At 39.7% G+C, this 12,044-nt stretch overlaps 1 protein-coding gene across 1 annotated transcript in view; it reads right to left on the bottom strand.

The window, feature by feature from the left end:
- The window catches only part of PARD6G (par-6 family cell polarity regulator gamma), a 59,625-nt gene extending 57,822 nt beyond the window's left edge, over nucleotides 1-1,803 (bottom strand). The window contains exon 1 of the mRNA XM_072411582.1: nucleotides 1,540-1,803. Within this exon, the coding sequence (XP_072267683.1) occupies nucleotides 1,540-1,611 (72 nt within the window). The 5' untranslated portion in view covers nucleotides 1,612-1,803. The remainder of the gene's footprint in view (nucleotides 1-1,539) is intronic.
- Nucleotides 1,804-12,044: the final 10,241 nt, after the last annotated feature.

Here is a 12,044-nt window from a genome sequence, read left to right on the forward strand (position 1 = left end):
TGCCTAAGTGACAGTGCCAAAAGTGAATGTTTTAGGATGAGCATTTTTTTGTACTGTAAAAGTGTGTATCCTGGTCATGATCTGTTCTCTCTACAGGGAAAAAAAACCTGACTACCAGCTATAGTGACGAAGGACCCAGGACCACTTTCTGCACTTCCCCATGGGGCCTGAGATCCCTATGACCCATTGACAGTATCTACTCCCCGTAGAACACTTTAAATACCAAGATTCATAAAAGGAAACTTGTATTGAGAGAAACGCACAATCTGTCCTGGCCATGGCCTTTACAAAATGTTAGTTGCCTAGCTGTCATGGTAATCTAGTATCTTCAATGATTAAAATCGCTGACCCAGAACAACTATACATATCCGGATACCTGACCGCCCTGCATCAGTGACTACAGAAGCCAGCCTGTCAACTAGCATTTTCAGCAATGGTAACACCAATACTCCTAATACAGCTTTCCCATAGTGAATCACACTTTCCCATAGTTTGCACACTTCCACCGGGCACAACATAAACTCCTTAGTAAAATGAGCAGAATAGTTTGATTAGCATGATTCGCCGTGCGTGGTGTCACGCCTGTCCTATCACGCACACTGATTTAATGATGGGAAACATCACTCTGCCTCACCAATAAAGAAAGCCAGAGCCTAGAAAACAGCTCGGAGCTGCAGCTGCAAGTTGAAACAAGACAAGAGATGAAAGCTTAATTGATGAGTACACACAGAACCTGCACTGACTCACAGAGGTGTGGAAAAAGGCTGCTGCACTTCACTAAATCCCACTATATCACCAGCACAAAGCACACATCAAGCTGCATTATACTGGAAGAATAACTGTGTCGTCTTGTGCTAACATACATGACGGGTGTATGAAATGCAGGGCCCTGGCGGTATGCAGAAATTCTGATCTCCCCTTCCAAGTGATTTCAGCTGGCTATAACAGGCATCTGTACACCACAACATGTGCATGCTGTTAAATCCAGACCTGGGTAGAGCACAGCGGCCCCTTTACTCCCAATGAACCCAATATCCAGAGCTGGATTGTGCCTGCAATGGTCATCATAGTGATGTTTACCCATTATTGTGTGTACACCATGACACTCAGCTATACCAAGCTGCAGGATCTGCATTGGTAAACACACAGCAATGACATGAGCTTAGATATTTGCATCCTAGCTGAGTTGTCACATCTAATTCAGGGAGCTAGCAATGCAAAATAGATGGACAGTTGTATGGAAATCAGCAAGGACACATTGTATAGATGATCAGCAGAAATGGCATGCCAGCTATGGATGGCCCTGGGTCATTATTGCCTGCTGGTATACAAGGAGCTCCTGATGGGAATGAGAACACAAGAGCTTCCCTCTGCTCATCCACACACTATGAATTCTTTACATTCCCGACCGCACAAGAAACAAAAGAGATGTGAGGCAGCACGGGACGATTCCCAGACCTTCCCCACAGCTCCATTCATTTCCAATGCTGTGTGTAGCGGGACGGGGACCCATGGAAACCCCAAATAAACACCGCTCACCTTGCTCTTCACCTCCACAGCGCTGCTGGCCACATATCGCAGAGTCTGGGACTTGCTAAAACTTCGATTCATCTTCACTGTTCTCCCCCCCTCCCCAGCGCCACCCAGCCAAGTTATCCCCAGACTGCAGTGTGGAGGGGGTAAGGATAGGACCCGGCTCCGCCGCTCGCCTTTCTCTGATACACGGCTTTCCCTCCCAGCGTCCGGCTCCCGAACCCCGCACTTCTTCCCAGCTATGACTGCTAACAGCGCCGCTGCTGCTCCTGTTTGGAAGGATCACAGAGTTCTGATCACTAGAGGACGAACTTCCCAAACACTCTGAGTCTCCGGCTCTGGGACTACAGCGCCATCTTGGTGAAGTCTGGGTGCTGCAGGCTTCAGTCAGTCAGATGCTAATGAGGCGAGGACCATAAATCGATGATGGCCAAAGCGATGTTATCAGGCGGCTGTGGGAGATTAGAACTTCCACTATATGTAGGATAATTCAAGTGTCAACAGAGAAGTACTCCAACTGCTTCTAATTATCAATCTCTTACTATCATCCCATCCAGCAAGGGTAGTTATTATTATTACTACACAGTATATAGCACCAACATAATATGTAGCGCTGTACAAAGTCCCTAGTCATGTCACTAGCTGTCCCTCAAAGGGGATCACCATCTAATGTCCCTACCATAGTCATTATCACAGTCCAAGGGCAATTTTTGGAGGGAAGTTAATTAACCTAACTCGGGTCAGCAACTTTTACTATCAAAAGAGCCATTTTGCCTCCTCTTCCACTAAAGAAAAATAGTCTGGAGCCGCAAAACATAACACAGTGAATAAACTTTTAAAAGTTTTAATATTTTTTTAATTTTACCTGTTACAACAAGTGTGCATGTGTAGGCCTACTTTGAAATAAATTAAACACTGAACTATGCCCCTAGAAGCCTCCAGCTTCTAACGTATCATCCTGTTACATTAGCTGGAGGCTTCTAACGTAACAGGGTAGATTTTTTTGATGGGCAGAGTTATTTATTTTCTGACGATGCCTTAGCGATTCAATTGTAGGTGGTGTTAGCCATAAGTGTCCCCCACTTGCACCTCTATTTTGGTCACCTGTACCGCCTCCCCCCTTTCCAGAGAAATTGGGGTTCAGATGCTTGATGCTTCCAGCAATGTGTAACAGGGTAGATTTTTTTGATAGGCAGAGTTTTTATGAATTTTTAGGAGGTGTTAGCCACAGGTGTCCCGTACTTGCACCTCAAATTGTTTTCACCTGTAACCCCGTTTCCAGATAATTTGGGGTTTAGGTGCTAGAAGCCTCCAACAATGTGTAACAGGGTAGGGGTTTTTTGATGGGTGGAGTTTTTAGGAGGTGTTAGCCACAGGTGTCCCCCACTTGCACCTCTAATTTTGTTCACCTGTACCCCCCAATCTTGAGTAATTGGGGTTCAGGTGCTAGAAGCTTCCAGCAATGTGTAACAGGGTAGATTATTTTGATGGGCAGAGTTATTTATTTTCTGACGATGCCTTAGCGATTCAATTTTAGGAGGTGTTAGCCATAAGTGTCCCCCACTTGCACCTCTAATTTTGTTCACCTGTACCCCCTTCCTGTTCCAGAGAAATTGGGGTTCAGGTGCCTCCAGCAATGTGTAACGGTAGATTTTTTTGATGGGTTCTTTATGTTCTGATGATAGCCTAACAATTACATTTTAGGGGGTATTAGTCACTGGTGTCCCCCACTTGCACCTACATTTTTGGTTTTGTACATCTCCCCATTCCAGAGGAATTGGGGTTCAAAGGAGGGGGATGTCATTGTACACACCCATTTGTACACGCCCCGTGGTAGATTTATTTCACTGGTAGAGTTTTTTCCATTAGAACACCGGATAGGGAATCCCCCTCCTCCGCAGTGTCTTGGGAGGAAGGGTATCCCCCATCAGAGATCTCCCCGCGGCAGCCGAAGGGAGCCACAACAAGGAGGCTGAAGAGCCGCATGCGGCTCCGGAGCTGCAGGTTGCAGACCCCTGACCTAACTGCATGTTTTTGGAATGTGGAAAGAAATTGAAGTACCCAGGGAAAACCCACGCAGACACGGGGAGAATGCAAACTCCATGCAGATAGTGTCCTGGCAGTGATTTGAATCTAGCACTGCTAAGGCCAGAGTACTAACCACTGAGCCACCATGCTGCCCATAGGTCATTGAGTGTTCATAGTGGACAAGCACAATTATTATTATTATTATTAATATATTAATAAACTGTATTTATATAGCGCCAACATATTATGCAGTGCATTATGCTGTATATTAAAGCAGAACTCTGCATGGCATTTGCAGGTTCTCCCCGTGTCTGTGTTTGTTCTTCCAGGTACTCCAGTTTCCTCCCACAATCCAAAAACATAGTTAGGTTAATTGGCTCCCCTCGAATTGACCTTAGACTGTATTAAAGACATATGACTATGGTAGGGACATTAGATTGTGAGCTGCTTTGAGGGACAGTTAGTGACATGACTATGGACTTTGTACAGCGCTGTGTAGTATGTCGGTGCTATATAAATACTGTGTAATGATAATAGTAACTATCAATACAACCTAACTTTACAGGTGGAAATCTGTCCTCCACATTCCTAGTCTAGTCGGTGCTGTCCCGGTACATGCTGGATACTGGATACCGCCGCACCAACAGCAAATGAGAGAAAAAATACAAACAATTACACAGGAGGAGGAGAGGACCCTGACCAAAAGATTACAATCTTAAAGATCTTATAGAACCCATATCCTATATATATATAAATGTCTTATAAAATACAGGTAAAAAGTACCACTGAATAGGTGTATGCACAATCTATTTTTCTATTGATTCTCCATCAAATAAATTAATAACATGCACATAATAAATGAAATTTATTCTAATCTTTTTGTTGTATTTCATGGCACATTACAGAGTACACACAGCACCCAACTGACTGAGCCTTGTCCTTCTCTACACCCCATCTGTCCTTTTTATATGGCAGTAACCTATCAGCCATCCTACCAGGTAATGATTTGGTTTTTCAAAGAACAAACAGAAAGAAAAAGCAGTGGTAATTGACCACTTGAAGGTTTAACCAACCATCTTGAATGTATTTACCTTTATGCACTGTAGAACTGGTGGTGCGGCTTGCTATTGCCCTAATACTTTATGATATAACATGATCATTTTTATTGAGTAGTATGGATATGGAAATCTAAGTCATAACATCCCAGGTCTCCGGAATGTAGATAAGGATTGGGGGAGCCCCTATCCATGACTTAGATGTAGAGGTGCAGAATAATATTCTATGTATTGATCCAACAAATTTTGTCTTTACATCAATGACATTCTTTTTCTTTGGTAAACTGAGCATTCTCAACACATAAATGGTTTAAGGTATGGAGTGACTTTGCCTGGACCTACATTTAGACCCTATGGCTACAACTTACTAATTTACAGTAACCAAACAACTTAAAGGGACATGCAAGTTGTAATGACTGCCATTGCCAAAGCTCCCACTGTGACCTGATTATATTCATATTACCAATGGCACAGTCATCAGCCATCATCCAAGTATGTACGAGTTTGTGATCTCCTTTCTATTACAGTGCCAAGGTTTAGCAAACATTTGATATACCCAAACACTGGCACGTGAAAAAGTGAGCAAGGTAGCCAATGGCAATGACATTAGCTATGGAGCAAGGAGCTGCAGGGGAATGCTGTTGAGTATAGAAAGGGCCCTTCTGGGACATTTCCACTTTGGCTTACACAGGAAAGGTGGTAGTCCCTATATAAAGTGACCATGTCACTATAAAGGTAATCATGACAAGATTTACTAATTTGTAAGTAGATTTTAAACACTCAGTATTCCTGTCATCTATTGGACCTAACCCAATTCTATTCAGGAGAAATGGTTACTAGTTCTGTACTAGTTTAGTACTTTTACCAAGCCAAATTGCAGCATATTCAATAAAAACCCACCAAGCTGATTGTGGTAAAAGGTTATTCTGCAGACCTTTTATAGCTTTTAATTAAACTGAACTTACTTTTAAGTGTACCTGAACTCGGAAATTTCACTAGACAAAAAAGAGTAGACAACCCTTTTATGTAATAAAAATTTTGTTTGTTTAGGTTTTTTTTAAGTGCAACACCAATTCCCCCCCCCCCCCCAAAAAAAAAGGGGCAGCACCACTTCCTAATTCTCAATTGCCTTGGGTGCTCCTGTTCGTGAAATGAGAAAAATGTGCTGATCTTATGCATGCCCAGTGAGATTGGCAAGTTTTTCTACCAACCTACGCCACCCGATCTCGCACCTGGATCGGGTGACGTAGGAAGAAAAACCAGGAAGAAGAGGCGAGAATGGATAAAGACAGATAACGGGACAACGTGGGACTCGATGGAAGAGACCTCTGGACCGATCAACTGCAATGTGGGATTGAAGGTAAGTGTATTTTTTTTAGGCACTTTTGAGTTTAGTTTCTCTTTAAGTAAGCCAATATTCCATTTTGAAACATACACTAATGTTCTATTAACCAATAAAAAACAAATACACTTAGTCATAGAGTGTAAATCATAAACAACCAACAGTCCATTTTTCTGAAGAATACCAATACATTGTCAGCCCAAAAGCAGGCGACATTACCCCATTAGGATAATGGCAACAAGGGGAAGAAACTGGAACAGGTGAAGCAGCTGAGGTAAAATGTGACACTCCATCAGCAACACAGGCATATAAAAGGTAGAGAGAAATGTCGCTGGACAGTTGTTTCCCTCCAAAAGTTGAGCTGCTAATCAGCCACAAGGCTGCCACCTAGAGGCAGAAGTTAGATAAAGCTATAAATGTATTTATTAACTGACAAATCAGAAAGAGGAGGGCCAGGGACAAAAATCTTATGTGGTCACTGTTTAACATTATTGCCGGGGCATATCATACCAGTATCCATCAGTGGTGTGTAGGTGCGCAAGAGGAACCAGTGAGCCTCAGGGGACCTAGGAGACCTATACTCTAGTATTGATTTCCCTGTGGACTTTGGTGGATGATTTCTCAGGATCAGAGCTGTGTTGGGAGGCACTGGCAGCGGGAAATTTAAGTATTTACAGTCTACTTTTACCAGTAAATCTTGTCTTAGCTTTAAATAAACAATAGAAAATAACTTTTCAATAGTAGGGGTCACTTTTAAGAAAAACTGTCACCAAAAAAAAAAAAAAATTACACCTTTACAAGTTGATGTCTCTGTGATCCTAGTCCAGTTTGTTCTACCTTCCTTCTTCCTCCCGATGCGGACTGGACACTGGGCACCCCAATCTTCTCCCTCTTCTTCCAAGTTCTTCTTCCTAAAAGACAAAAGCCCCTTTTGCGCATGTCCCAGATTGTGTACATTGGCTCTACCATAAGCAGATCGAAGACAACAAAAATAAATTCATAGGCATTAATTTGAAAGATTATATTGATGCCATCTACCTCTGACTACTAGTGTAAACATTTCTGTAACATAGTCCACTTTTTATTATTAGGGTCCTTTCATTTCTAGGTACATTCTTATAGATCAGTTTATGGAGTCCCTGGATTTTTGAGAAGCTCACAAACTTATGTTCTAACCAAACTTACCCAGCCAATAAAATGTTAAAAGATGTACATCTTGGGAGGAAACTTATATGACATGGCAAGAACAAGTGAACTCTATGCCTATAAATTCTCAGATAGGATTCAAATTCCAAATTCTGAGCATCAGAACCAGTATCACCAATCATATGGTACAAAACAGAACAAAAGAACAAAAAGAAAAGAAATATGTAAATAGTATATGTTACTATACAGAGAAATTGTCCTCTTCCCTTTATCCCCATCTAATGTTTATTGAAATAACTTCCAATTCATGGCACCAAAAGAACTAGATCCTACTGTGACTCTGTATAATAAACATCCAGGTCAGGAGACACAACCAGTTCCCAGACAAGGCAGATTTTCTTTCTTCCATGTTTTGATCTTGTTACATAACAGCACAGGTATAAAATGTATGAACAATATTTAGAATGTGGACAACATGTTCCTTCATTATAAGGTTGGATTGTAGCGGAATATCAGCTTCCTGAAAATCATTAGAAAACACTATTTGTATAAAATAATGCTACACCATTTAGTATCTGGTTCTAGAGTTGTATTTCTGTTTAGGATCATAAGGATTTTAGTCAATATCATGTAGGGAGGCTGTGGAATGAACCTAATCCTATACGACTTTAAAACCAATATTTATTTATTGAAAGAAATATTCTACTTATATGTATTGCTCATAAATACAAACCACACCAAAACCAAGTAACCAAACCATAAAATCTCAGAATGGTTTAGTAAGAATTGCACCTAGAGGCTATATAAAACCAAATCTGTCTGCCCCTATTGTACAAATATAACAAAACTATTTCAGTTATATATTACATAGACCAAAAGGAAAAAAAGGGATGTTCATTGTCCTGAGATTACACGGACTTTAAAATAAGTAACAACTGAAAGATCAGTATTAGAAAACATTGTGTTCCAATACCAACATTCTGTTAATACTTGTAATATTAGTATTCTGGATATTATTGTTGTTTTTTCACTTTTTAATGTTTATTTTTCCATATTTACATGCAGGAAAAGCTGTCAAGCAAAAGTAACAGTAAAAGGGCTTAGGTCATTTTTTAACATTGTCAGGAAAATTAAGCAGCAACACGTTTTCTGAAATGAAAACTTGAAACACCCTCCTAAAGAAGGAGAATAATACACACCTTTCAGACAATCGTAAACGAAAATGTTACTTTCATGCAAGACTCTCGGCTCTTCTCCTAGCTGCCACTTTTGTGTATTGGTAAGATATGTGATTGATTGATGGATTGATTATGCATTTGAGATGGCAAGTCCCCTGCTGTGTGTTGTGGTTCCTGAAACTGACCACTACAACTCCTCATTGTTTTACCTTCAAGCAGTTTCACAGTTTGGTATTGATGACATTTTCTTTGTAAACTTTTTGTTTTTTTGGTTATCAATAAACTGTTATTTTGGATGCCTAATTAGTAAAGCTTGGCATACCTAAAAAGGGTATGTGCCTCCTGTTTCAACTTATTCTGGCAATGAGCTTACGTTACTGTTTTCACAAGACTCCCTCTAAGATCATCCCTGCCCATATATAATCACTTACCTGGTTAAATTGTTTTTGTTTCTTTTCTTGTCATGCTGTCACCTGGTGTTAACCACTTTGTAAGTAACAGCTGTGGCCCATGAGCTACAAAGTAACCATTAATATTGCATATTCTGTTTTACACTTTTCACACTATTGCTTACTGGTTTGCCTTGTTTAGAATCCCAGTTTATGGGCCTTAGATATTGTAAACTCTGTTTACCTTATGGTCATAAAACATTTACAAGTAAAACAGTTTTTGTAACTAACTATATACTCCTACGTCTGATGTCATAAGTTTAAAGTCTGACTTTATTCATTCTCTTTTCTTACCCATAGTTTGTTAATTGGATTGTAAAGTGCCAACTAAACCCAAAGCCAAAGACATGAGATTTCTTCAAGGCAAACTAAACTAAAAAAAACAATTTAACATTTAAAGTCTCTTTTGCTGAAAAACTTTTTCCTTCTCCTGGTGGCTTTTTATTTTTTTTTCACTTATACTGTGCAATGTGCCATGAAATGTTCTTCTGTCAACACTCTGAGAATAGACTTAGATACTGGGCACAATGTAATGCCAGCACACCCACAAACAAGAGTTATAATATCAGTGGCTACCAAATGGCTAGAGAGGATCACCATGGACCTGGAAGTCTCAGTGGTGACGATGGCAGTTTTGGGTGATGCAATGATGACAGGATCCTGGATCACTGCTGCAAAGTGCAAAAAAAGTGTGTGCCATAATCAGCAAGTATGCTGTGCATCATATTATGGCAAAAGCTCACCACCCATCAATGACACTAGTCTGTATAGTTTATACATAGCTATAGACAAAGCTACAGAATAGAATTTTGAATTTGAAAAGTTAATAAAAGGTAATACATTTAAATAATCAACCTAATGCTATTACTTAATTCTCTTAATTTTTTGTTTTACTTCATCATGCTTTGAAATCAAGATAGCTTTAACATACTGTAAAAATACCAGCAATCATTGGGCTTAAGCAAGTATCAGACTATTTAATCATATTTTGTTGCATTTATTTTGTCTAGGAATAATACTTTATCTTGCATGTCAGGGTCAGAGGTCAGCTGAAGTACTGGTTGTTAGCCATGTTAGCTTTTTGACCGCACTGTTTCTTGTCTTCTGAGAGTACATCATAGCCTCATAGGTAATGGAACATTAATTAAAATTAATATTAGTATATCATTAGAAATATAACTATTCAATTTTTAAATATGACTGATTTTCTGTACCTCGGAGCAGGTGTTTATAGTATTTTACTATTACCTTTATTAGTCTACTATTTAGTTTATGGTGGCCATGACAAAAACAGTGTCAGCAGACATTGCCCATAGTAGTATAATAAACTGATGCTCCAACTGTCATTATAAATCTGTGCCAGATACCATTACATAGTTCCTAACTGTCCTTCAATTAGGCCAAATCCATCATTACTAGTCAAATATCCCTACTTCAAGACTATTTTTATTAAAGGTATTAAAAAAAACCTCCTTTTTTATTAACTCTTTTTGCATTAATTAGTTTCACCTGCTAGTATATATGAAAAGTATTGGTAAAAACTGACTAGTGGGTTCCTCTCTAAAAGCACTCATTTATTCTTTGTGGACTGAAACAAACAATAACCCCTGCAATCCTTGTGCTTGCAGGTCGGCCCACAGCGCTACGTATTATGTTGGTGCTATGTAAATACTGTTTATTTTTAATAATAGGGAGACACAGCAGTAGAAATCCCAGCGTGGGAGATAAGCTGCCTAGGACTGAGAAAAGCTTGAATATGTGTTTAGTGTGCAGTATGTGTGTTAGTATGAGTTTATTTTGTGTTTGAGTATTTGTGTGTTTAGTATATGTGAGGCTGTGTGTGCAGACATGTAACTATCACTGATAGGGTCCTGGACTGGAAATCAGCCGTGGCACACAGGTCATAGCAGTGCCTGGAAGTGCTGCTATTGTCCTAAGGCTGCAAACACACGTGCAAAAATTGTCATTGGAAACGAGCGATCCACAACAAAAGAAGTGCACAAGGACTGGTCAACGAGGCTGACGAATGAGGAATCTTACAGGAAACGAACAACTGTCCCGGCGGATCTGATTTGGCAACGTTCGTAATCTATTGTGTGTATGGTCATTTAGTGATCCTGGATTGTACACTTTCTCCTGTACATGTCACTTCCTGCATCGTTCAAACGATCGTATCTAGTGTGTACATTATTGGGATTATATTTGAACGATCATATTGTTACAGCATTAACAGAATTGTGCACAATACGATCTTTTTAAATCATCAGGAATAATTGTTGATTGATAATTATTGCACATGTGTACCTAGCCTAGTCTTTTTCCTTCTGTAGTGGGGGGGGGTATGGGTGCTTTTGCTGGGGCCCTCTAATTTTTAGTTATCTCATTTCTATTCTGATGCTTCTTGATGTTATGGCATTAAAGATAAAACAAAATATTGTGTTTGAACTTTATTGTTTTTTTCCTAAAAAGAATAAAGTTACCACTACAGCATATGATAATTATATTTTAATATCCTCCTTCTACAACTACAATTTGTTCCAGACCCTCTGTGTAACAGACCCAAGAACAAAGGAAGGACTGTTTCCACGCTCTTATGAAGAAAACAGAAACAAAAGAAAGTATTTACCACCAAAGGCAGAGGTTCATCAGGCACAAAACACATGAAATCATGGTTATTCCTGGGCATGACAGTGAAGCGGTCCTTAATTACATTCCATTGTGTCTAATCTAACTGAAAAGAAAATAGTGTCAGGGCCAGAGATAGCATGAGGGAAAACATGACCACATTCCGCTTATCACATATTCCATCAGGTTCACAGCTTCAGCAGCACAGGGGACAGAGAACAATCTGTGAGTAACATTATGTGAAAGAAAACAAAAGACAAGAGAACAGAGAATGTGCCAGAGCAACTAAAACTCACACCGTGGGTGACTGTGAAGAATGCAAGGGTTGGGAATTGTCTGAACTATATTTATTTTGCATCCTTGAGCATGAACATTGGAACAAAGGCCTTTTGAGAGTGATCATGTTAACTCTGAGTTCAGCATGTCTAAAAAGTCATGCTATACTTTTTTTTGTAGAACAATAAACTTGAAATATCTATTGTGTTGCTCATCAACAGTACAATGTTTGTAAGCTAGTAATTTGTGTTTTCTTTGCTTTGTGGAAAGTGAAACTGTTATAGCAGTCTCTTTCCAAGTATAATCATTTTGCTTTCTGTACAGCGAGTCATTGGTTCCCTCATTTTTGCAATTGTTAGATCTGCGGTCTAAAAAGCTGTGATTATATAGACACCCCAGTGCATGAGATAGA

Source organism: Pyxicephalus adspersus, chromosome 5, assembly GCF_032062135.1.
Source record: "Pyxicephalus adspersus chromosome 5, UCB_Pads_2.0, whole genome shotgun sequence".
NCBI lineage: Eukaryota > Metazoa > Chordata > Amphibia > Anura > Pyxicephalidae > Pyxicephalus > Pyxicephalus adspersus.